The sequence below is a fragment of the Ambystoma mexicanum genome, chromosome 2q, assembly GCF_040938575.1.
Source record: "Ambystoma mexicanum isolate Mex_15411 chromosome 2q, UKY_AmexF1_1, whole genome shotgun sequence".
In the NCBI taxonomy this organism is placed as follows: Eukaryota; Metazoa; Chordata; class Amphibia; order Caudata; family Ambystomatidae; genus Ambystoma; species Ambystoma mexicanum.
In genome coordinates, this window is record NC_090924.1 from 213,078,034 (window position 1) to 213,105,599 (window position 27,566).

Genomic DNA, 27,566 nt, shown 5'->3' on the forward strand with positions numbered 1-27,566 from the left:
AATTACAAATGGGAACGTTACTAGTGTTCAAGGTTAAATCGAAGTGAAATGTGTTTACATTATGAATTAATTCAAAGTGACTTTTGGAAATGTTTTGTAATATGGGAATTGAACATAATGATACAGTTTAGGGTGATGGTAATACCCTTTTGTAATAATGTATTGGGAAATTAAATGTTTATTGATACTCTGTAAGTGTGTCGTGCCGTTGTCACATGGTGTTTGTGGAGTGTTATGGCCCTAGTTACTTGTTAATTGTGTCAGCCTGATCATGACTCATGTGTTGATGTTCATGGTCGTAGTGCAGGGTAATCTAAAATGTGATATATGTATGATGAGAGATCAGTTTTTGGAGGGATTTGGAATTAGGGTAAGTAATTCCAATTTACCAAAGATGCCAATGGGAATGTGGCAATGTACGCTCATACATGAGGTACATATGTTATAGGTGCGCTCAAGATTGAGGTACAGGGGTGGCCAACCAAAAAAGGTTGCGCCAGACAGGAATAAACATAGATTTTGTATTCTTTTTGGTGAAACTTTATAAGTAAAGTTGTTTCAACCAAATAGGGTTGTTTTGGCCAATGTATGTTTAAAATGAATTTATAGTTCACTCCAGTTAAGAGGTTAAGAGGTTTGTAGTTGTACAATTTTGATATGGATCCATAAGGTTTAGTGATAGGTTATTCAATGTATTCAGTGCTACCAGGAGCACATTTTTTGTTATATGTTGTTCTATGTGTATGATTGGGGTAGTGGTTGGGTTGTATGAATCATGCATGGGTGTAAGGGTTTAAGGATGTACGTGGCGCGGGTGGGAAGCAATGTGCCCACCAGTTGTGAGAGGACTGCTTCTGAATGTATGCTGCCTCGTTCCACCGTCCCCCGTATATGTATGTGAGCTCTGAGTGCGTGTGGTGGATGATGTGCATGTGTTTGCTTGAAGTTTGGTTGGAGGTTGCTAAGTATGTTCAATGTTTGTAATCCCTTGGGATGTATGGACGGTGATAAGTGGGAGCGGTTTGTGGTTGAATGAGATTGTGAGTGTGAGAGCGGAAGTGTGATCCACGTATCCCTTCTGCAAACCTTGTCTTGGTGTGGCAACACCTCTCTCCCTGGTTGTTAGTTTGCTGGGCACGGACATAAGTTTCTGTTGGGATCTGCTTCACGGTAGTGGTGGCACCCAGGTCCGTCGTGGGGCAATCTGTGGTCCCACCCTCCTGTTCCCCACCTGCATTTATTTATTTATTTATTTATTTATTTATTTGTATAGCGCTAAAAGCCCGCGGGCATCAGAGCGCTGATAAAGAGACAAGACAACAGATAGTGGAAAACAGGACAGAGTGTGAATGACCGATTTCCTCATGATCGAACGGGCCTGTTACCCGGAGTTAGTTGAAAAGTACTGTTTTCAATTTCTTCCGAAAAAGAATGTAGTTGGATTCGAGCTTCAGTGATGCATGTATGATTGTTGTTTCTCCGTTTGTTTGGTTGTGTGCCAGAGTGTGGCAGGCTCTGTGGCAGGTCCAGATGGAAGGTTGTTAGTTGTGGTTAGAAGGCTTTTGTGTGAAAGGGAGATGTTGTGGTTGTGATCTGGTATGAAAGGGAGATGTTGTATTGTAAGTCTTGTCTTGTCACTGGCCAGGAGTGCTTGCTATTAGAATGTTGGTGTATGAATGCAGCTCAGGAGAATGTTCAGTGGATCTGTGAGTGAATGTTCCAAGAGTGTCAGTTGGGGGCCTGAGATGGGATGATAGGATAGCTGGTGGGTCTGCTCATTTGTATGTAGTGTCAATTACCTATCCCAGTTCCTGTCCTGTCTCATGGACTGCTGTATATACTCAAGAGTAACTGGATTATGTACACAATGTACATTATGTATAATAGAGCTCGACCTGGACTAATCTAAAACTTCACAGCTGGTCTGTGTCTGAGTGCTGAGCTGATTGACAACATAGAGACTTCATAACAGTCATGTCCAACTGTAAACAATGAGGCAGTGTGTACATGTGTTATCTGGGAACATTTGTCGGTGATTACAACTTAATAAAGAGTAAGGAATTTTCGTTTTACTGCCTAAATTCGGGGTTGGTTCAGGTACAGATTGCATTATATATCGAATTTTGTTAATAGTGGATACGCTTTTGAAAAGAATACACACATATGGTGATCATTTTAATTATTATGCACTTAATACCTAGAGTGAAGTAACAAGTTGTGCTAGTTAGTCGCGCTCGCCCCAACAGATTGTTGCAAATTAAATTATCCAGTATTCTTGGTTTATTGCAGTCCACTCTTAAGAAAATACAGCCAACGCGTGTTTCAAAATGAAGGGCCTCATTACGAGTATGGAGGCAGCCATGCCCTTAGTAAGGGCATGGCTGCCTCCATACCGGGTTCCAGTACCGGTTTCCTTCAATGAGGAATAACCGGGTCATTCCAACCTTGGAGGACCCGGTTATCCCTCCTTGAAGGAACCCATCCCCATTCCCATTTGAGCCCCCATAGGGCTCAGTGGGAATGGGGAGGGAGCTAATAACGGGGCCCGTTAATAACAGGCCCGTTATTAGCTCCCTGGTCTGCTTGCGGGACCCGCTAAGGACGCCTGGTTTTACCAGGGTCCCGCAAAGGGAACTTCGTAATAGGGCATCCCGTAATGAACAGTGCCGGTCCCGTAACGGGACCCTTCATTACGGGAGAGCCAGCCTCGTAATGAGGCCCAAAGTCTTTTTACAGGCCGTACCGATGCAATAGTAAAATACAATATGCTAGTGCATCAAGCAAATGTTTTCTAAAAATAGTCATTCGATGATTTTCTCAGCAGACAAACCATTCGCCAACTCAGGCAATTCTGACTGCCGCTACAACTAGAAGAATCCGCCAAGACACATGGGTAGGTGCCTATTAAAATACTATCTAGTACACAACAGTGTATTGACTAGAATCATGTTTCTTAATGACGAGAACTTATTAGGAATTTATCCTTAACAGATACATTAGTCATTAACCATCCTCCAAAGTTATGGAAAAGATACAGACTTAAGCATACGCCTTAATGGCTATAATGAGAAGTTTTGATAAGGAATATGGGGGATATACTCTTTATCTGCTTATCGAAACAGACCAACTAATGCTGACTATCCTCTATAGTCTGGAATAACAGCATACTTACAATTACCAAGATCTGTAGAGGCAAATAAACTCCTGGGCACTCACCAGTCTGGCTTCAGGGCTCGTCATGGGACTGAAACCACCCTATTGAACCTTAAGTCTAACATTTCCGCAATCGTTGAAGGAGACCATCCTGCATTACTTATGTTGCTGGACCTCTCTGCAGCTTTTGACTTGATCGACCATGATCTGTTACATGAGAGACTACTTAACATTGTCAACTGCTCAGAGGGGGCAGCTAACTGGAGTACATATTTTCTATGTCCGAGAACATCCAGGGTGACAACTGCAAAGTGTGAAGCCCTTCCATTTCTTTCCTCCTGCAGTGTGCCGCAGGGGTCATGCTTGTCTCCCATTCTGTTCAACATTTATATCAGACCACTTCTGGATCTTCTAGACAGCCTGGGTGTCCAGTATGCTAGTTATGCTCCTTACACACCAGTCGTTTTGGAATTGACTGGTATCTATTTATTTATTTTAATTTTATTTTTTACATTTATATAGCGCACAGACAGCCCAGGGGCATTGTGGCGCTGTTACTTGCAGTAGGCTTAGTTACATTACGCATACGTTACAGCATTGGAGAGCAGAGATGAAATGCATGTTATGCATAAAACGTACACAGTTCATAGTATCCATGTAGGGGATGGACGTCATGACAGGGGTAAAGTGATCAGGCGAGTAGGGTGGTTTTCATGGTTTTATGGAAGGCGGTGAGTGAAGGTTCAGCTCGAAGGGCAGTGTGGAGGGCTGGCGCCACCTGCTCTTGCTCTTTTTACCATGGGTACGGTGAGTAGGTTAGCATAGGGGGTCCTAGTTGGTCTTGAGGAAGAGGCAGGGTGGATCCTTTGCGATAGGTATGCTGGTGCGGCGAGGTGAATGCATTTGTGGGTGAGGGTCAGGGCTTTGAAGATGATCCTCTCTTTTATGGGGAGCCAGTGGGAGGCACTTCTGGCAGTAGAGATGTGCTCTCTTTTGGAAATGCCTTGTGCTGAGCGTAAGACATTGTTTTGAATAACTTGCAGTTTCTCAAGGTTTTTTGTGGAGGTCCCTAGGAAGAGAACTTGCAGTAGTCCAACCGTGATCCAGTGGTGGCCTTTGCTATGTTTGTGCAGGTGTCGTTGGAGAGGTAGAGTCTGACAGCATTGAGGAGTTTAGCATGGTAGGCAGCCGAGGAGGCAATGGCATTCACTTGTCTGGTCATGGACAAACTTGAGTCCAGATAGACGCCTAAGGTTTTTACTGACTCGGATACTGGAATTTTGATGGAGTCAATGATCAAGTTTTTTGAGAGTGTCGGGGGAGCCTACAAGCAGGAGTTCAGTTTTGTCTGAGTTGAGACAGAGGCTGTTAGCAGCCATCCAGGTTTGGATGGTGTTGTAGATGATGTTGAGGGTCTTGGAGTCAGTGTCATAGTCGCCTGTCAGGGTGAGGAGGATCTGCGTGTCGTCCGCGTAATTAGTGTAGGAGATCCCCATGGCGTCAAGGATGAGGAAGAGGGGGCGAGTGAATATATTGTAGAGGGTGGGAGAGAGGCATAAGCCTTGTGGTACCCCACATAGCATAGTGGTAGGTGAGGCAGTAACTAGATCAGAGAAAACCTGCATGGTTCTTCTTTGTAGGAATGAGGTGATCCAAGCACTGGCATGGGCTGAAAAGTTTACAGTGGAGGTCAGGTGGTGGCTTAGGACGTCGTGATCAACAAGGTCGAACGCGGCGGAGAGATCGAGGAGAAGGAGCAGGACGGGTTTGCCTAAGTCTCTTGCGACATCCATCTGGTTTTTAAGGTTGAGTAGGGCGGTCTCAGTCCCGTGTTTGGGGCGGAAGCCAGATTGTCTCAGACCTAGGAGTTTATTCTCTTCGAGGAAGTGTTGAACTTGCAGGTAGGCTGCTTTGTCCAGAATTTTAAGAAGGAAGGGGACAGTGGTGATGGGCCTATAGTTGTTGGGTGAGGTGGGATCAAGTGTGGGTTTCTTTATGAGAGGCCTGACCCATGCTTCTTTGAGGGATGAGGGTACTTTCCCTGTGGTGAAGGAGGCGTTGACAAAGGCTGTGAGAAATGGAGCGAGGGAGTCGGCACAATCCTTGATAATGGTGGCGGGGCAGGGGTCTCCTTTGCAGTTGGAGGGTTTGATGCCTTTCATTAAGTTAATGATGTCTTTCTCCTGGATGGTTTTGAAGGAGAAGGTGGGGGAGGCATCTGAGGTGTGAGAGGGGGCGGGAGTGGGGGGGTTAGGGAGAGTGAGTCTGGAGTTCATCATTTTGGCTTGAAGCAGGTCCAGTTTGTTACGCAGGGCTGTTTGAATGCCATAGCACCAGGCTTTATCTTTGGTGATGTTTTGGGGTATGGGGTTAGGGGTTTCAAGTTCTTTGACAATGATAGTAATACTGTGAACAATCTCTACCAAGAAATCCAGAACTGGATGGCCTACAATTCCTTGACCCTAAATAACAATAAAACTGAGCTGATCATATTTGACTCAGGGCTGCGTCTTAAGAAAATTGATGCAAAATTCTCTCAGTTTATCATCATGGACAATATTATTCCTGCCTCCTAAAGTGTAAAAACCTTGGGTGTCACTCTTGACTCTGAGTTATCTATGAAAAAGCATGTCTCCAACGTTCGCTCCTCTTGTGGTCTTGTTATCAAACTGCCCCATCAGATGCGTCCCCATTTTAACATTAAAAACTGCTTCCTTCTTGCTACAACGCTAATCAATTCCTGTCTGGATTATTGTAACAGCCTACTTATTGGCACCTCTAAAGCTAATTTTAAGCTTTTACAGATGACACAGAACGGTGCCGTTAGGGTGGTCTTTGGTCTCGCTAAGGATGACCAAGTCTCTGACCTTAGTAGAAAATGTCACTGGCTGCCGATCAAAGAGAGAGTTAGATATAATACCATGTCCCTTGTTTTTAAATGTTTACACTCTGTTTTTAAATGTTTACACTCAGTTGCACCTTGCTACTTGGAAAACAGAATCTCTCGTGTTAAGCCTTCGAGAACACTGCGCTCCAGCTACTCATATCTCCTAACCTAACCTTGTTACCGCCTGGAGAAGTTTGGAGGTACTAGTTTCGAAGTCAGGGTCAACCTGAATGGAACTCCTTACCCCTCCTTATTAAGTTGTCTCCTTCATTGACCGTTTTCAAGAAAGCGATTGAGACTCTTCTTTTTAATTCCTTGGATTAGACCCCCCTTTTTTGTGCTCCTTCATGTTTGACCACTTTGTTTGTCCTTTTGTGTGCGCTCTGAGGCCTATGGGTGTGTAGCGCTCTACAAGAACTAAAAATAAATAATAAATAAATAAGCAGCCTTGGTTTGTTAGGGTATGGTTAAAAAGGGCACCCATCTATCGAGACCTGCTTTAGGACTACCCGGACAGAGTACAGCCATATACTAAATAACTTAGAGAAGATATGTTTGGGCGGTTTGTGAAAGACTTGGAATTTATTAAAACGGAAGAATGTTGGGAACGCCTTGTGTTGTGGCACCAAATCTGTATAGTAATTGCAGTCACTCAATTTTGGGAGCGTTTAATTAATTATTTGGATGTGGGAATGCATTTCTTAAAGGAAAACTGGATTGGAAACAAGGTGATGATTTAGGCGTTCTAATATATTGCAATCTTTTCATTAAGACGTTCACACATCGGTAGTTAATGAATGTCCACTTACCGTATAACTTGCACATTTGCACATGTACAACATTTATAAAGATAAAAGATGTATATTGATAAAAGGAGTTAGAGAATGATTGATTTATAAAGTGATGAAGTGGGTTAATGCAATTTATATGTTTAAGATGAATCTCGTTTTGTTTTGCAAAATTGTATTTTGTATTTGCATCCCGGATTTGCATAGTGTATATTTGTGGAAAGTTTATTATAAACGACAGCACAATAAAAACATTTTTTTTAAAGAAATGTATAACCCAACTGTCTGGCACGCATTTGTTAGGTGATCCAATACATTTTACGCGCTATGCAAAATATATAACTGCAAATGTAAACACATGAATACACGACAGTGCCTGCTTTTCAGATCTGTGGCGCACTGCGCTGGTTTGTGAGATGTAGAAAGAGGTGCTTACTTTATTGACCATGTGGTTGCACCGTGGACATGCTTTTTTTTAAATATGAAAAATGTTGTGGTCAGACTTGTACTTTTGGCGCGGCAGCTTTGTCCTCGCCATTGCTTATCAGTTCGCGCATTTGCTAGAGTAGCAAGCAGAAAGGTGTGCCCTTTTGAAGTTCTAACCATGTGCCCAGAGCTGCGGCTTCTCTCATCTATTCATTGTGTGTGTTGCAGTTGCACTGACACGGAAGGGAGGACGCTTTTACACCACGCAGCAGCTCACGGGAACGTCAGCATCTGCCAGGTACTCTGAAATTAATTAACCGCCTTTTGTTCACAAATCATTCTTTAAACGGAAGACTCACAAAGCCTGGTAGCCATCCACCCCCTAACTAAACATAACACGGGGACAGAGTCTTAATAGTGCAGCAATGTCTCATACTGTACATATGGCGCCTTAGAGGCTGAGTGTCATACATTTTAACGTGTGTTTTCTCATTAGTTACGGACTTCGACGTGGAATGTCGCGTGACCACTTTTTCGAATCTTCGAGTCTCTGTTGCATGCTTTGGTTTCTGCGTAGTCCACTGATGCACAAAGCCCGCTTTTGGAAACCATATCCTGGATTTCATTTGACTTGGCAGTTACATTTAATTATTAAGTTGGCTGTACATGTGTTTACCTAGCACTCGGTGAGAACAATATTGAGGGCTCCATAGGCTGTGAAAAATATACATTAAAAAAAGAAACCGGACTTTGTAGGCTATATTTATATGTGCACGCATAGTGGTGGGTAGAATACGAAGTCCAAATGGATCGTCCTCATTGGAGGGATTGTTTGATCTTAAACAAGTATTGGCAATGCCAACAGTTTGGGCTTTTGTGTAGGCATGGGAAAGGCACTTATTCATTTAGTTATTGTTTGCTTGTTAGGCACTTATACAATCAGAATATACTGTTTCAAAGCACCCACAGGGGAGGGAGGGTGAGAGATACAATTACAACACAATATTAAAAGCGGAGGTAGAGGGACGAACCTACTATGCCTTGTGAGTATTCGGAGCACGCAAGTGCAGAAAGTAAGAAGGAAGAATGGGTAAGTGCTGGGGCATCTGAGCTCGAGGGTGAGTCATGGACGAAGTGCTAGGAATGTTGAGTGCTACACGGCCTGTCCCGCGGGAGGTGTTAGTGCGAGTCTCCAGCGTGGAGGGTGTGCAGATGCAAAATGCTGTGTGTAGAAAGGAGCTGGTGAGAATTGGTGTGGGAGGTCAAGGCCCCGAAATGCATAAGGGCCAAGGACACCAATACAGCAACTATGAGGTTAGCAGAGGAGAGAAGGAGGAGGAAAAGAGGAGAGTCTTAAGGAGCTTCTGGAATTTGAGAAGATCCTGCTCAAGGCACAGGGAGAGGGCAAGGCTGTTCCAAAGGAGGGAGCCTGCAGAGGAAAGAGCGCAACCCCCTGCCCTCTGTTTAGCAAAACGCTTTACACACAAGGAGTTAGCCCCAGAGGAGCGAAGTGCTCTAGAAGGAGGGTATTTAGTGAGATAAAGTTGAAGGTAGTGTGGTCCCCTGGCCCAGACAGCCTTGTGGATGATGTGGAGGGATTTGAATGTAATCCATGCAGCAACCGGGAGCCAGTGAAGACTTTTTAGTGCAAGGCCAAGGATAAGTCTCACTGCCCTATTCTGGATAAACTGAAGGGGTCGCAGAGTGGAAGGTGGCGGATTCAGGAGGAGGCTGTTACAGTAGTCAAGTCTAGAGAGAACCAGGTATTGAGTCACATTGAGCCTCTGAGGGAGGGAAAGTGAGAAAAGGTACAATTCCTTTGAGAAGGAAGAGTGGATAGTTGGACTTCTTGGCAATGTCCTGAGTGTGAGAGAGGAAGGAAAGAGAGGAGTCGAAGGGGAGGAAGGAGGGAGCTGGGGTCCCAATGGGAAGGATCTCAGTTTTACAGGCGTTGAGGCAGAGATCATTGGAGGCGCACCAGGACTGGATGGCAGATAGGCAGTCATGGATGATGGAGGGTGAAAGAGGGTCAGCAGGGAGTCTGAAGAAGAGCTGTGTGTTGTCTTCGTAACACTGGAAGTTGGAGAAGAAGGTGGAAATAAGGCATGCAAGGGGAGCAAGATAGATATTAAAGAGCCAGGGGGAGAGTGTAGAGCCCTGGGGGGCACCACAGAGCAGATGGAAGTAGGAGAGTAGAAGGGGCCCATGATGACTTGGGAAGAGAGGTTAGTGAGGAAAGAGGACAGTCAATCCAGTACCTGTTCCGAGATACCAAGTGTATTGTGGAGCCTTTGTATGAGGATGGAATGGTTAACTGTGTCAAATGCAGAGAAGAGATCGAGAAGGATAAGGACATCTGGGGAATTGGAGTCTAGAGATGTGAGCAGTTCTTCACGCGTGTTTAGAAGAGCAGTTTCCGTGCGTCTGGATGCTCGGAATCCAGATTCATGGTTGTGGAGCCCACCAACAAGTTCAGTGTGAGAGTTAAGTTGGGGCAAGGTCAGCTTCTCGAGAAGCTTCCCAAGGAAGGGGGTGATGGTGGGCAGGTAGGGTCAGAGGAAGGTTTTTCAGGATTGGGCGCACAAGGCAGTGCTTAACGGGGAGGGGAAAGATCCAGTGATAAAAGAGTGATTGCAGAAATCAGCAAGAGCAGGGGCAAGTGATCCAATGTTATCCTTGATGAGCAAGGGGAGACCTATTTAGAAGAGACCTTCATGGAGCGGACAACTCTGGTAACTTCCTCAGGTGTGACAGGAGAGAAGGAGGGAAAGGAGGAAGCAGAGAGGAGGGGAGTATTTGGAGGTGGTGAGGGATGGGTTGTGAAGGAGAGTAGAGAGGGTGGCCAGAAGGTCCTGAGATTTGGTGGCAACATGTGAGGCCAGTGCATTGCAGAGAGCCTGTGATGAAGAAGGGGAGGATGAGATTGCGAAGGGGTTGGCTAGTTCCACGCAGATTTTGAAAAGTTCAGCCGAGTTGTTGGATGTGCCTGAGAGCCGTGCCTGAATGTGGGCTCTTTTCTTTGCATGGATGGCGAGTCTGTATTGCCTGTGGAGCAGGCGGCAGGAGAGTTTGTCAGAGGAAGAGCCAGAGGTTTGCCACTTCCATTCTGCTGCCCTGCACTTTCGTTTCAGCGGCGCAGGTTTGGTGTCGTACCAAGTGTTACGCTTAGAGGCAGGTTTCAGACGGATCCTCATGACTGGGACAAGAATGTCAAGAGTGTTGGTGATGCAAATATGGAGGTTGCTGAGGGCAGAATTAGATGTAGAGTCAGAGGTGGGGTGGTGAGGGAGGTGACGGTGGAGGCAAAGGCGGCTGCCGTCACTCGTTTCATAGGGGAGGTGTTAGTGAACGAGGTTGGAGCAGCTTTTGGGGGGTGGTCAGAGGGCCAATGGGACCCAGATGGGATGAGAGGAGAGAGTGGTCTGTCCAGGAGAGGTGACTGTTGGGGGGGAGCGTGAGATGTCAGAGTGAATGAGGGCATCCAGAGTGTGTCCAGCTGTGTGGGTTGGCCCAGAGGGAGCATGGAGAGGGAAAGCGAGGAGCAGAGGTTAGTGAATAGAGTGGATGCAGAGCCAGGAGAGTCCAGTTGAATGTTGAAATCATCCAGGAGGAGAGAAAAGAGCAGAACTCAGCCCATTCAGAGAGGAATAGGGAGGAGGCGCCTAGAGGCCGGCAGATGGTAGCGATGGTCAGGGTGGAGGTGGGAAAGGTGACCAATTTGCAAACCAGGCTTTCAAAAGAGGAATAGGTCTGGGTAGGTAAGACGGAAGCAGGGACCCACTCAGGGAAGATTAAGGCAACCCCCTCGCCAGAGCAGTGAGGTTGAGGCTTGGAGATGATCTTGAAGCCATCAGGGAGGAGGGAGTCAAAGGCAGTGACTGAGCTGGCATTGAACCAAGTCTCGGTAAGAGCGAGAATGTCGAGGTCAATGTCTTCAAGAAGGAGACAGATGTCAGAGGCGTGTTTGTTGGCTTAGCGGGCATTGAGAGTCGCCCGGTGGAGGGGGTCTGTGCTTTTGAAGGATTTCCGAGGTGGGGTACAGGGCCATAGTGCAGAGGAGGGAGGGAGAGGGTAGAAGCGGGAGATGCAGGAGAAGGAAGGAAGTTACTGAGAGGAGGCAGGATGTGGTCAAAAAGAAGGAGGTTGGGTTGAGGAACCTGAACCAGAATGGTTCCTGTGTGATAGACATTAACAAAGCAACGAGAGGATGTGAAGCCAGCCAAGAGGACTTCCCACTTGATGCCACCGTTAATAGAGGTGTGTGATGAAGGAGAGATAGTGGAGATGAGATATGGGGTCCAGCGATCAGGAGAGGGGACAGAGAAAAGGATATCAGTGAAAACTTCGCTATAGGAAGCACTGCCATAGGTGTCTGCAATGGGAAGTACAGGGTTTGCACTCAGGATATCTTTTTTGTGATTTTTCCTGCCGGACATATTGAGAGAAGGTGGATAGGTGATAGTGTAGCAGTTAGAGAATATGGGACAGATGGAGAGAGCCATAGGAGTGCAGAGGTTTCGCCAAGGTGTGAGGGAAGAGTGGCAGTACTCCACTGCGCAGTCCTTGTTAAACTCACTAGGTGGCCTAGTAGGTTGAGTCGGAGAGAATAAGTGAAAACTCGGACTAGAATTACAGTCGATAGGTGATACAGAAATGTATAAACTACACACACATAAAATCAATTTTAAAACGGAGGCAGCAAAACACTAAGGTGCACTGGTAATGCTAAAATGCCAAAAATTCCACTTTAAAGCACACCCACATTCGATTTTAAAAATGGAGGCAGAAAACAATGCACAGCAGATGTTTCACAGGTAATGCTAAACAACAATGGAGTAACAAATGCAGTGAAAGGAATTAAGCCAGCTAGGCGAGGATGCAGGAGGAGAGAAACATTGAAGACACCTCAGGAAAGTTAGTTGTGGAGGACAACCAAACTCACATTCATGACTGCAGAGTTCGACTATGGCCTATAAACCAGTAGCTGAACAGAATCAGTCCAGGGGACAGGGGGTGCGAGTCTGTAGCTCTCCAGGCCCTCCTCTGCCCTGACAGGCTCAGACATATGCCTTATATTAGAGCAAGCCAATCAGGACCTTGCCTGGGCCCTGGTGTCGAGGAGGCACTCCGGTGCCTGGAAGTGGCAAAAGCTGACAGCCATGTTGTAAGGGTGCTGGGCTTCAGCACAAAGGCTGCCCCCTCTGGGCCATGAGGCACCCCTGGCTGGTGTGTGAGCTGCAGCCGCAACGGGCAGCGGATCCCACGTGCAGGGACTGAATAGCCCAACAAAAACACTCAGAAAATACTTCTGTGCAAGGTGCAGGATAAGGAACACAGATGAACAATGAAGCCCTCCAAGGCCTACCTTGCTGGGCGCTCAGGGGTTAATGCTGTTTCCGTTGTGTGCAGGCCGGTAGAGGAGTAGGCTCCGGTCGTTGTAGGTGCAACAGATACAGTGAGGGAAAAAGCCTCGCCAGGTATAGTAGTAGTACTAACTGGCCATTGATGGCAGCAGGTGCAAAATGGTGCAAGTACCTGGGCATTTTATGGAGGTGCCTGGTAAATGCCTAGTACTTATACAGAAGTGAAAACTGTTGGCTTTGCCAATGCTTGTTTTTTTACAGGACTCCAGTGAAGGGCACAGAGAGTGCTTATAAATAGAGTGGCTGACTGCAGACCTGGTCAGACATTTTCATTACACCAGTAGTGTGTTTACAGGTCCAATTAAGTCATTAACTCTCAGAAGACTGCTTTGAAAAAAAACTGGCAGGAACTTCGAATGTAAAGTCTGATGGTAAGGCTTGATTAAATCCAGCTCAGAGTCCCCATGAGGAGGTGTTTAGGGCGAGCCGAGCAAGAACTGGGCGGGAATGGCCATAGGGATTAGCATGGCCATGGGCAGTCAATGGGTGAGCTCATAACCAAACACCTACAGGCTGTGTGTCCCTCCGCATATGCCAGTCCTCCCTATGTGTACTCTAATGCAATAGTGCGGCCCAAACGGGCCCAAGCTAAAAATGGGTTGAAAAAACTCTGCAGGAGTTCATAAAGATCTGGAGGGAAGGGGCCAAAAGCTAAAAGGAAGTGAAAGTAGGAGAAGGATAGGTGAGGCTAGGGAAGGGACCTGCAACAACCATTGGAGCGCCAGATGTTTCGTACAACTCCCATCAACCCTAGTCAGCATAGCTAATGTTAAGTTATCATGTGTCCAATCATTCGGAAAGCCATCGGTTGCACATCCGTGGGGTAGGAGGATTTGCCGGGAATGATGGGGGTTAGGAGAGCGCTCTACACAGGATGCAGGGAATGCTAAGCGTATTTGAGCAATTTTGAGTGGGAGTTAGGCACGGGTAGTATAGCTCAGTGCCAACGCACTCGTCTTGGAAGCAAGACGACGCAGAGCAACGAAGCTTTGAATCCCGGGTTGCGCTTAGAAATCTTTTTGGTATTAAGCGCGTTATAAATAACCAATCATAATTAACCAATTATAATTTCCAATGATCTTGATCAATTCGGCCTCATCAGCTCACGAGTATTACATACAACCAGTGCAGGAATGTCATGTCTGCTAGAGCAGCAGTAGGAATGTAATGGCTGGGCTGACCCTCTAAACATGTCTTAACTGCTGCGATATTTTCTGGACAATAACTGATGGTGGGGAGGGATGTCTTTTCGAGATAGCTGGGCTGGGAGGGTAGGTCAGGGGCAACGAGTTTGTCTTGTAAGCAAGCAACGCAGAGCAGCACAAGTTTGAATCCCGGACCTTTGCTTAGAGACTGGTCTCCAGTTTTAATGGACTCATTTAATTAATTTCCAGAGGCTCAGATAGTACTTTCAGCAGTTCTCCCAGTCATAGACCAGATGTTCTCTGCATATAACAAGTGCTTTTGGAGAGCTTGCGTTCACCCCAACCTGGTATCTTGGAGCTATAAACAGATAACAGATGTTTGTTGGTCCCAACTCAATGGTACTGATTTTTTCAACCTTGGAAAGATGAAGGTCTGAGTGGACATGCCAGGATTCAAAAATTTGACCACAAGGTCAACCACAGATCCCTGTATTTGAAGCACAGACCCAGTAGCAGCGTATTACATCAAAGGCCTGCTTATTGATTTCATAGTTCTATAGGCAGGAAGCGTGTCACCTTGCAGTCACTTCAAGATGCCTGCAGTTCACACATTGTTCACAGGCAGTTAAGAGTCCAGTGAGATGTGAGGTAGGTACAACCATCAAAAGTTGTTCAATCACAGCTATAACTGTGGCGCTACATGCATGATAACAGGTGACTGATGCTGATGGCCGGAGCAGACATCCTCAGAGATGTCATCCTGGAGCATCTAGGATTTGATCCTGAATTTCAGCGAAAGCAAATGAGAGACATAAAAGTAATACCTTTAGAGTCTCCATACCAGGTGATGTATTGAATCAGGGCTCGACTAGAGAAATGGCTGGAAAAGAAAACACTTGCCGAATGGAAGGAACAGCTTGTGTTCCAACTCTCTACACACTTACCTAGAGAGCCCACTGAGACAGCTGTGCCAGCCAGATTTGAAAATGCATGACCAAATTTCCACAGGCTTGCAGAAGGCCCAACAAGGATCAGAAATTAGTCGAGAAGTGACATACCAGAAACCTCACTTTGTGGACCTCTCCACACACCCATGATGAAAACCTGATGTTACTTCCAGGAAAACTGCAAGTGGAACTGTGGCAGTCTCAAGATAAATCCCACTATATCACTATCCACTTTTACGTGAGGCCATATCCATTATAACTAAGAATGCCAAGGCATTCATAGGTGAGGAAGGACCCTCCGCTGTTTTGGATTTGGGAAAGGGGAAAGATACTGCCCATCTGTCCCAGAGCTGATGGATATGAGTTATTGTTTCCTGCACTGGAGGACCAGGAATGGCGAGATGACTGGTTTGTTTAAGACCGTTTTGTTGTGTTATTGTGATTTGTACTGCGTACTGTTGCCATTTTCATGGTCTCCACGTGTTTGGCGGATCTCGAGAAGAAGCGAGGTTGGGAAGGTTTAGTTGGTGGGATTGAGAGGGAAAAGTGCAAGAGAACTTTGATGTTCTGTTGGGGGTTTCAGTTTGGAAAAAACTCACTATGAGCTGGTTTGTTTTTAGTTGGCAGACGTTATGTGTGGTTTGGTGAATGAGTGTGTATGGGGTAATATGTGTGCGATTGGTTTAGTTTCTTGTTGTGGGGTGTCTGTAGTTTGCAGATTTTTTTGTTTTTTCTATGCACTTGTGATTTGTTCAGTATTTGAGGATGAATATGCAGAGTTTTAGAGAGTTGTTAGTGGGGTTAATTAGGGGCCATCCAAGTCCTTTGTGCAAGGTTATATTGATCATTGAGGCATTATTATTCTGTGGTGATTTGTGTAGAATTATTTATTTCTTTGGGTGGTCCTGTTTCTGCTCATCAGGTATGCATTTTTCTCAGTGTTTGAATTGTGATGTGTTGGCGGTTTCCCTTTGACGGTGTTCCCTATTTAGTTTAGTGAGTTAAAAAGCCATGTTTTTAGCAATTTTCTGAACTTTAGGTGGTCTTCTGTTATTCGTATTTCCGTTGGGAGCGAGTTCCAAAGTCTCTTTGCTATGCAGGAGAACGCTTTTACCCCAAATGTACACTTTGAGTAGCGTTTAAGTTCAGGGCGATTGTCATTGCTGGAACTTAATGTTCATTTTGGTTTGTAGATGGATATTTTTCCCCATATGAATTCTGCTCCTTGGTCGTGGATTGCTTTGTGTGTTATGCAGAACATTTTGAAGAAAATGTGTTTTTTGACCGGTAGCCAACGTAGTTTTCTCGGTGCTGGTGTGATGTGTTCTCTCTTAGTGAGTCTGAAGAGTAGTCTTGCTGCTACATTCTGTATTCATTGTAGGTTTTTTATAAGGTACTCTGGCATTCCAAGATAGATGATGTTAGCATAGTCTATTCTTGACATGACAAGAGAAATAACAGCAAGTGTTCTATGTGGGAAGGTGAAGAAGGGAAGTATCCGCTTGATTGTGTGTAGGTGGAAGAAGCATTTGTTTACTACTGTGTTGACTTGCGGTTCAAGTTGTTGTCCGTTAATATTACAAGATCTTTGACCACTTTGGATGGTCCTGGTGGGTTTCCCAATTCACATGGCCATTGAATGTGGTGATGGTTCGACAGGTCATTGGGCGCAATCAAGATTTCTGTTTTGTCTGGATTGAGTTTAAGGCTGTTGGTACTCATCCAGTGGTTCATTTTTGTGAGACAGTTGGTAAGGGCTGATGTATGTTCTTCGCTAGCGTTGGTTTGTGGATGATTTATGTGTCATCTGTGTAATTGTAGCAGATGACGCAGTGTCTTTTGATTAGGTTGATTAGAGGGGTCATGTAGATGTTGAATAGTAATGGTGAGAGGGATGATCTTGTGGGACTATGCAAGTTGTTCTGCTGAGGGTTGAGTTGAAGGGTGTTAGCCAAGCTGTATCGTTTTTTCTGTCATGAAGGGTTTTAGTCAGAGTAATGATGTGTTGATGATTCCTCTACCTTTGAGTCTTTTGATACGTGTTCATGGTATAAATCAAGTAATATTAGTGCTGATTTGACGTTGGAGACTGCGTTGATTTTTTTAGATCATCCTATATCAATAGTAATACTGTTTCTCTTCCTTTCACGGGTCTGAAGCAGACTTGTGCCTGGTCTAGTGTTCGATTGTTTTCGGGGGGTGTGGCCAGCACGCATGCAGTGAGGACGTGCACCCGTGGCGCTCCTGCCCGAGATCCTGAAATGAGTGGAATTACGCAGTAAAAACTTCACAGACAGCATTGGTAATCATACTTGCGGAAAGGGGAACCTCTTCCCCCCTGACTCGGCCCCACTCCGAAATGAAATCGGACCTAACAAAGTCTCGAACGGAGCGGAGGGAGTGGCGCCCCCCTGACATCCAAGATGGCGGCGCCCGCGGCGCTCACTGCCGCTGATGAGACTTGGCGCTCCTGAACGGAGAGGTCCCGCCGAGAAGGAAAGGAAATACTCTCACCTACCACCACCTTCTACACCCGCTGAGCGGTGCAACACTTCTGGGCCTGGGAGGTGTTGAGATCCGGAGGCTCCCTGCAGCGGAGGAAGAGGCGGACCCTCGGATGGAGGGATAGTGGACGGAGACCCTTGCACGCCGCCTGAAGCGGGAAAAACGAGAGGCCCTCGTCGGAGAAGGCGGCGGCGGGGCGCGACCTACGAAGCGGAGGACGCCCGACCGCAGAGGGAGAGGGGCCCGGCCCGGGACAAACAGTGAGTCACGGATCTAGAATCTTCTCACACATTCTGTTACTCCGCTAATAGACCTGGGGGCAGGCTGGGCTGATGAAGTGGAGCGCAGGATGGAAGAGGACAGTACACTGGACTTAAAGGAGAGATGCCCCCCCTAAAGCAAAGACAAACCTATCAACGACAATGGACTCCTACACAACGGTCAGGCCCAAGCAGCCGCTGCAACAGGATCCCGATCCCAATTCAGTGTCACCGCAGCTGGAAACAGAACCTAAAGACACCCTAGTCCTCCAAGCTATTGCAGCACTACGCACCTCTATTGAAACTAAAATAGAGGAAATGAGGGCGGACATGCAACTCATGCGCCAGGATGCCCGCAACCTAACGGAAAGAGTAAATACGAATGAAGCTACCCTGTGAGACAACGTCGCTAACACCTCAGACCTGAAGGCAAAGGTAACAGAATTGGAACTGAAAGTAGCGAGGCTGGAGGCGAGATCTGAGGATGCGGAGGGGCGCGCTCGGTGCAATAATGTTAGGATCTTGGGGGTCCCGGAGGACATGGAGGGCTTGGACCCTACAGACTTTATAGAGACGTTGCTCTTACAAGAAATAGGGGCAGAAAAAAACTCTCCCAGGGGTTCTCAGTGGAGCGCGCCCACAGATCTCTTCAAAAACATCCCCCGCTGGGGTCGCACCCGCGCCCGATAATAGCGAAAATCCTCAATTTCCGCGACAGAGAAACGATACTACGACACTCCAGAGAAGGCGAAGAGATCAGAAGACAGAACTCCAGAATGGACATATACCCTGACTATACCCCCACGGTACAGCGAGCTAGAAATTCTTTCATACCAGTGAAAGCCAGGCTACGAACACTTAACATAAAATACATGTTGCTATACCTGTCTCGCCTTAAAGTTTTATACAAAGGGAAGGCAATCTTCCTAGAGACCCCAGCGGCAGCACACATGTGGATGGAACACAACAATCTAGCGGAGAACGGAGAGGACCCATAGAAAAGCGGAAAAAAGAGAAGTGAACAACAACGAAATGAACACCTATGGAAGGTCCCACGCTGGAGATGAGACGCTTAACCAGACATTACAAAGGACTGCACTGCGAATATAGCTATGTCGGGCAGGACCATAAAGAACCACGAGCAAATACACCGCTGACACACCCCCTCACGGAAAGTGCAGGTCAAATGCCTACACACTACCCGCACCGAAGGGCCTGGAGAGGCCCAGAAGGCTCGGGAGCCCCTGAGCGCTGCAAGTTAGAAGGAACTGCTGGGGGCAGTTTGCAGTTAAAAGTTTTTGGTTATTCATTCGTTTGGATGAAAGTTATAACAGTTGGTAAGTCTCCAGAAAACATCGACACGGAAGTGGGGGAAAGGGCTGGGGAGGACGACACTATGTGGGTAACATCCCTACAGGACAGCGTAACCAGCAACTCCCAACCTAAAGTGACATGGCAGGGGAAGTAAAAATAATGACATGGAATGTGAGGAGCCTCAGGACCTACCATCGAAGGAATAGAATCAAGTCATAATTACACAGGAAAAAGGTGGGAATATCGCTCTTACAAGAAACGCACTGCACGGCGATATCCATGGGCAAACTTCAGGAACATTGGGGGGGACAGGGGTTTGGAACTGCTTACTCGAAATATGCTAGAGGGGTATATACATGGATTCACCCCCAACTCCCTTTCCGGCTAGCCAAATATGTTAGCGATCCAGAGGGCAGATATGTGATTGTATGGGGCCACATCGAACAGCAAGAGCTATGCATAGTGAACACTTATCTACCTAACAACAGCATCCCCGCCTACCTGTCCTCGATGTACGACATAACCACTCCACACAGAGACTGCCTCTTCATCTGGGGTGGGGATTTCAATTGCGTGTGAGACCCCACGCTGGACAGGTCGTTACCGCCGCCTACCACCACTATGGCTGCCACGACTTTGGTAGAGAACACCTACCTCAGATGGAGGGAGCAGAATACCTGGGAAGGACAATCTCAGACCACTCCCCCCTAATAGTAAATTGGAACCACACTGGCCCGAGGCCCCCCATCCCTATGTGGCGCATGCCAACAACAGCCCTGCTGGACCAAGCATTCAGAGATGAGCTGCAGAACACGATAGATTACTACATAGAACTAAACAAGGGAAGCGTAGACTATGTAAGCACGGTATGGGAGGCTTTAAAGATAGTGACCAGGGGAGAGGTCATGGCGAAAGCAGGTGGCATCAGAAGATTGCTACGCGAAGAATTAGAGCAGGGCGAGTCAGAGATTGAGAGGCTTAGTACGGACCTCACAGACCCACAACAACACGAAGACAGACTTAGAGCACTCCGCGAGGAGTGCTCGACCGCTTGGGGCAGGCTTGCTAAGTTTGACTTTGCCACCAGAACAAACAGGGCACACACAGAAGCAGACAGTCCTAGTAGGCTCCTGGCCTGGCTCTGCAGGAAGGAACATCCCAGACACACCATTACCCTGATCCAAGACGAACAGGGCAACACATACCAGACCCAACAGGAAATAAATGATACCATTAAGAACTATTACAAGCACTTATACTCTCACGAAATAGAAATATCTGGGGACCAAATAGCAGATACCTTAGAAGAGATAGGGCTACCCAGGCTCTTTCCAACACAGGCCGAAGCACTAGAGGCAGATATTACCACAGAAGACATTGCCGAAGCGATTAAAGCACAAGCTACGGCCAAGGCTCCCGGGAGCAATGGGTTACCCTCGGAATTTTATAAAACGTATAGTTCCTCTCTGATACCACTCTTACATGAGGTCTTCCAGGAAATATACGAACGAGGCATCTTACCTGATAGCATGAGGGAAACCCTAGTAATCCCAGTCCTTAAGCCAACCAAGCCGGCGGAGCAATGCGACTCATATCATATCATGATGTTAAATTGCTAACCACGATCCTAGCCCAGAGACTGTCCAGACAGATAGGGGATATTGTATACTCGGATCAATGTGGGTTTGTCCCAGGCCGGAAAATGACCATGAACTTACGCAGACTTCAACACATCATGGCACAGACAGACGCGAGCACTGAACCCTACGCCCTGTTATCACTAGACGCCATCAAGGCATTCGATTCCATATTTTGGGAGTGGCTATTAGCGGTCCTGAAAGAATTCGGGTTTGGCCCACGATTCATCAGGTGGATCCGAATACTCTACACTGAACCAAGGGCACGGGTAAAAACTGGGAGACACGTGTCAGAAGTTTGGGAGTTACGCAGAGGTACCCGGCAAGGCTGCCCGCTATCCCCCATGCTTTATATATTGGGGCTAGAACCCATAGCTATTTATTTTCGTAAACAATTTTTTGATGCCGGAATACGGCTAGGGAAGATAGACCACATAATTTCACTTTACGCGGACGATGTACTTCTGTACGTCAGAGACCCGCATCTCAATGTCCCAACTATGCTGGAGGTTCTTGACAACTTTTCCAAAGTCTCAGGCATAATATTCAACAAGGCAAAATCCTGCCTATTCCCACTAGCCGGCCTTAAAGACAAATGCTCGGAGGAGCTCCCAACACTAGAGATACAGTGGCAGACCACCAAGTTTCCGCTATTTGGGCATCCAGATTATGCACACTCCCCAACTGATGCACAAGCATAACACAAATGCAGCAATACCCGCACTGCGCAGATCAATGTCCTTCTGGGCAAAACTCCCACTGTCGGCAATGGGGAGAATTTCGATAACCAAAATGATTGTCCTCCCTAGGCTCCTGTATAGGTTCCAAAATGTGCAGTATTACATCAAGAGCCCGTTCTTCCGCCTATTAGGGTCAATAACTCGAGAATTCATTTGGGGGCAGGGCAGGCATAGAATAGCACACTCCACGCTAGTCCTACAATATGCTCAGGGCGGAATCCAACTCCCGCATTTCGAAAAATATTATCTAGCAGCCCAACTCAGCTTTGTGTCCAAATGGCTAGCCGACGAGAACACATCTGAAACTCCCCTGCTACAGTCCCTGATCTCTCCACTGCAACTGAAAGAACTTATTTAGGCGCCACAACACCAAATGAGCGACACACCCTTTATAGCCACCCTGGGGAAACAAATTTGGCAAAGAACGAAATCAATAAGAAACCTAACACACCTGTACTCCCCAGAAATACCAATGATTTGGGACCTGTGCAGGTCAGACACAGACTTGTTACACCTCAGGGTCTGGGAGATGAAGGGAGTTTACACGTGGGGAGATCTTTACAAAGAAGGCTCCTTTAAAGAGTTCAGCACATTACAGAACATGGACGGGATACCCACTAGTCAATACTTGTGGTATCAGAAGATATGCGAAACAGCAAGACACAAATGGGACCCCTGGCCAGAAGAACCCGAACCTGATCCCCTCACAACTCTATTATATAACCTAGGTGAGGGACAGAAACTGGTCTCCCAAATATACGGACATCTCAACGATAACCCCAATCCAAACGGAGAGACTCTGAACAGTAAATGGAAAACAGACAGTGGCAGAGAACTCTTGGAGCGAGAATGGAGAAGGGCGCTAGCATTTCCCAATGCCGTATAAAGGAACCACAGATTCCGCTTTATACAGCTAAACGTCCTACACCCCCTATGGGCAAACATCAAGTTGACGTACGAGAAGGCAGGAACCTCCAATTACTGATGGACTCCCAAAGAATGCCTTTTAGGTACGTACCCCAGACCGGCCAAACTTAAACATCGGTTGAAATTAATGGACCTATTGTGCCTCCTGGCCAAAAGACATATCGCCATGTCCTGGAAAAAGTCAGCAGGGCCCAGATATGACGCCTGGCACAGCAAGCTTATCAGATGGATTAACGTAGAAACTAGGGCGTGGGAAGATAGCATTGCCAGATCCACTGAAGAGTCCAGCTCCACCCTAGAAGCATGGAGGGAGATAGTTAGAACAATAATTACTCCTCAGACCATAAACCCCCTTGAGCAAACACTAACTGGACAATGCAGAACTGCAGAAACCTAGAAACCCACGAGGGAGGCCCCTAAACACCTAAGGAAATTGCTGCACCCAAGAATCCCCCCCTTCCCTATAGCACCCCCTACTGCATACTTGGTAAATAGATGATAGAGACTGGATAAGGAGACAATTTATGTTAATGTTATCAGGTTATTGTTTATTGTTCAGAAGTTCTTTCTTTTCCTATCTCTTACCTCCTCTCTCTCCCCTTCCCCCCCTTCTTATCTCCCTTTTTTTCTTCTTTTCTTCCCCTTCTTTCCTTTTCCTTTCCCTCCTCCTCTTCCTTTTGCTCCCCCCTCACCTTTGCTCATTGATATACTATTTCAAAGAGTTTGCATTGTATGGCATGATTGACCTGCCAAGTGTCACTGTTTTTATGATAAATTTCAATAAACAAACTTGAAAATAAATAGTGTTCGATTGTTTTCTAAATGTTCCAGGGTTTGTTCGTAGCCATAGCTTTCCAGGAGTTTTGCCGGGTATAGAATATCTGCGATTGGACGGTAGTTGGTTAGATCTTCAGTGTTTCCCGATGGGTCCTTACGGAGTGGCTTGATGTATGCTGATTTGAAGGCTTGTGGCACAGTTCCTGTTGCTAGCGATTGGTTGAAGAGGTTGAGGAAATATTCTGCAGGTGTTTCCTTGGTGAGGCTAGTCTTGTATATGTCTTGTGGGCAGGGGTCTGCTGGAGAGCCCTCTGTGTTGCTTTTGCTCACTAGACTGTTGAATCTTTCTGTTGATATTGGTGGGAAGTTGTTTAGTCTTGTGGATGGTTCTGCCATTGGCTGGATTGGGGGGGTTGTTGGAGTTTTGCCTTGCTGGATATTTCTGATTTTGTTTTTGAAGTGGTCTGCAAGGTCATTGCATAATATTTTTGATGGCATCAGTGTGTTATTGCATGCTAATGGACTTCTTAAGTCGATGATGTGGAACATCTCTTTCTGGGTGTTGCTTAAGTTTGTTATCTGTTCGCTGTAGTATGTTTCTTTTGTTTTGAGTATTTCATTGCTGCATAGTTGAATCTGTCTTTGGTATGCAATTTTTTCTGTTAATCGTAGTTTTGCCTCCATTCTTGTTGCAGTTTCCTGTTCACTCTTTTTTCAGAGCTCTGAGGTGCGGTGTGAACCATATTGCCATTGTTTTCTTTATTGAGAGGGTGAATGGTTTTTCTGGTGCAATGACATCTAGTATTTTTCGTGATCCATTTTTGGATTGTCTCAGTTCTTTCTTCTATGTTGTTTGAGTCAGACGGTGATTGATGGCTTTGAGGATTCCAATCTGGTGTTTAGGTCCACAGTGTTTATGGATTTCCAGTTTCTTTTCCAAGTTGGAGGAATTTTTGGGAGGTTAGATAGTATTTTTGTTGGCAGGTGGATCATGAAGCATAGAATGAGGTGGTCGCTCCTGAGGATTTTCATTGGAGGTGCAGTTGTGACCAGGTTTTTGTTGCAGAAGATTACATCTAGGGTGTGGCCTTCTGTGTGTGTCGCCTCTTCACCAATTGTCGTAGATGCATTGTTGGTTGCTGATTTGTTAGAGTTTTGGGTGAATCAATGTTTTCTTCTTCAAACCAGATGTTGAAGTCTCCCAAGATGATCAGTATCAGGTAATATTATCCCCATATATATGGTCGCCGTAAATAATATCGCCGGGAAAAGGTTGTGACCATATATATGGGGACAGGGGCAAAAAACCCATGCAATAATGTCACCACAAAAAACGGCAATTTTCCGGCAAGATTTTTGCATGGCGAGATTTTTGTGCCGACATTATTACATGGAACCAGATGATCAGGTGATAATATTTAATGGCGATGGTGGTGATGGAATCGATAAATGTGTCTGTGAAAGTAGGTTTGTATGTCGGTGGTCTGTAGATAAGTAGGAATGATAGGGTGATCTAAGGCTAGGTGTAGAGGAGTGATTCGTAGTTTGGGATGTTTAGTAGTGGTGTTGTCATATTTAGCTGGTCCTTGTATGCAACAGCGAGGCCTCTTTTTCCTTCTCGGTTGGCTTATTTAAGTTTTAAGCTGTTGGGTAGGGAATCATGTGCTGTTACCTTGATGTTTTGAGTTAGCCATGTTTGGGTCAGGAATAGGATGTCTGTCACTCCATCGCTTAGCAGTTAATATATTTCTGTTGTGTTTTGACATTGATCTGGCGTTGACTAAGTTGCAGTGTATCTTTTTGTTTTCTAGGTTTCTTTGTCCTTTGGTGGTTGTGTTGGTAGTTTGAGTTACTATTGATTGTTTTTCCATCAGTTGTGCCTTTGGTTCTGTTGTTTCTGTTTCTTTGTTGAGTAGGTCATAAAGGTTACATTTTAGGTTGATGTTTTCTTCCGGGTTGTGTCTGCTCAAATTGATGGTTCTGTGTGTCTTGCCAATTTTTTGTGACAAATGGTGTGTTCAGGTTGTTTCTTACAGTTGTGCTTCTGTGGATTTCACATCTGTCTGTTAGGTTTCAGGCTATCCTCCTAATGTGCTTACAGTTCTTGTGGTTGGTTGGTTGGCCGAGTGGGTGGTAGGTTGATAGGTAGCATGATAAGTAGAGTGATTTTGGTCTTGTTCTAGCAAAGGGGCTCTTTTGCTGTGGGTGGGTAGATATGCTATTTCTTGGTGTTGGTTGGTTGGTTCCTGGGTGTAGTGTTTTGAGATGGTTGGGCTTGTTCCAATTGGTTTGTTCTGTTTTGGCAATTCCTTGTGCGTCGGTCTTTCTTGGTACGGTGCATTTTGTGATGGGGCTTGTTGTTTGGGGTTGGGTTTATTGTTTGTTTTTTCTTCCTGAAAAGATTGGATGTTCGGGTTCCTGGTGGATTGTCTGTTTGTTCTCGCAGTTTTTCTCTTGGGGCCTATCAGAGGGCTGGAACTATCCAGAGGCTGTGAGCTATCCCAAGTGCAGAAGTTATCCTAGGGACGTGAGCTATCCCAGGGGCTGAGTTGTTTCAGGGCAGCGCTATCTCAGGGGCTGAACCTTCCCTATGGAAGGGCTGTTGATGGGTCAGAGCTATTCAGGGGCAGAGCTATTCCCAGGCAGACCTAGTCCAGTGGCAGAGCTGTCCCCAGGTCTGAATTATCCAGGGGGCGGAACTATCCCAGGTGGAGGGTACCTTAGGTGAGATGTTATCCCTCAACTCAAGATTTTGGTATGGTGTTCCTGTGATGGGGTGCTCTTAGTGCTAGAAGCTTGTAATGGGAAGGTCCCAGAGTGGTGAGTCCTTACTGTGTTAGGGTTCCTGGACATCAGTCCACGTAGTGATGGTGCCTTGTATTGGCGAATGGCTTAATTTGGCTTTAGCCTCCAGATGGTTTGAGCCCCCTTTTTTGTGGCCTTGTAGTGGTATCGAGTTCAGTGACAAAAGCCTCTCTGTGGTGGGTGTATTTTGGTCTCAGAGTCTCGTGGTGCTTGGGAATCCCAGCTTGTTGGGGTTTTGTAGTGGTATTGGGTTCGCAGTGGTGAATGACTCTCTCTGGTGGTTGTATCTTGGTCATAGAGCCTTGTGCTGCTTGGTAACCCCCCGTTTTACAATGGTAGTGTTCAAGGCAGAAGGTTGAAGGTTTACAAAATGAGTGGTGGGAGGTTCACAGTGTTGTAGTCCAAAGGTTGGGCTCAACTTAAGGCACAACTCCTTGGCAATGTCCACGCTATCTTAGCCTAGTGGAAGAACTCTCCAAGGTTCTAAATTCTACAACCCACTGAAGATTGGAGGAAGAACCACTGGAGCCCTATTGGATTCAGGGAAGAGACAATCCATGTCTAGAGATGATTTGGTATACATTCAATAATTTATCCCAAACAGATATGTGGCTGTCACTTGTAAGCACAGATGCCGTGAGGTCTTTCTTAAATCCTGGCTCAATCTGAATGTCTGGTGAGATTCAACACAAGCAGAAAAGTCCATCATGGAGGGATGGTCAGAACCCGTGCTCCTAGGAAAAGATCTACCCAAGTTCCAGACATAGTTTGAACAAACCAGAGAAGAGTATTTGTGTGTTTAGAGTGCCTTGCATCAAAAACCGAATGTAGGGTCCCTACATTTGGTTTGTGTGCTTCAATTGCTATTCCAGTGCATCTGCTTCTTCCTTCACTTGGCTACTAGGCTGCCTGGTGAGTTTGGGCTTGTACTATGCAGCCCCGCTTCTACTTCCACCTTCCTCCACCACTATGGCACTCACCATCGCCTCTATGTTTTCTAACTGCTATCACCTATCCTCCCACTCTCACAAAGTCTGGAAAAAAAAGCTTTAAAAAGACATCCTGACCACTAACCCTGGTCTACCTATCGCAGACACCTATGTCAGCGTAACTTCCAGACAGATATGCTCTTCTCTGTCCCCTCTCCATATGGACTCCTCATCTCATCTCTCCTCTCTCTCCTCTTACATCTTCACCCATTAATGATGGCTGTAAATGGGAAGTCCTCTTGGTGGGCTTTGCATCATCCAGGTGTATCATTAATCACTGGCACTATCCTGGTTCAGGGTCCTCAACCCAACCTCCTGCCGTCCCTCATTGACTTCCTCCCCACTCCTCCTTCTTCCTCTCTCTCTCTGTCCCCTCCGCCGACTGGTGTACCATGCCGGTGTACCCCTCCTCGGAAAACCTTCAAAGGTGACGATATCTTGCATCTAGCCACGCTTAATGCTCATTCTGCCATCAAACACTCTACCGACATCTGCCTCCTTCTTGAAGACCTTGACCTTGATATCCTTGCTCTTACCAAGACGTGGTTCAAGTCCCACGCAGTCACTGCTTTTGACTCCCTTCTCACAGATGGCGATACGATCATCTCCAAACCTCACCCTAACCGTGCTGGCAGTTGGGTTGCTCTGATCTGCCAATAGTGTGTCCCTTCGTCCCTCATACCCATCCAGCCTTACTCTTCCAAGAGCCTGGTTTGCAAGATGGTCATCTCTCCCACCTCCTCACTGACCATTGCACCAGCTGCAGGCCACCTGTTCCTCTCTGAATGGGCAGATTTCTCCTCCTCTCTCCTCACTATCACCACTAAACTCCTTCTCATGGGC

At 46.3% G+C, this 27,566-nt stretch overlaps 1 protein-coding gene across 1 annotated transcript in view; it reads left to right on the forward strand.

The window, feature by feature from the left end:
* Positions 1-27,566, forward strand: part of LOC138569294 (uncharacterized) — a 124,248-nt gene that overhangs the window by 92,404 nt on the left and 4,278 nt on the right. Inside the window, exon 2 of the mRNA XM_069647141.1 lies at positions 7,483-7,552. Coding sequence (XP_069503242.1) covers positions 7,483-7,552 — 70 coding nt within the window. The remainder of the gene's footprint in view (positions 1-7,482; positions 7,553-27,566) is intronic.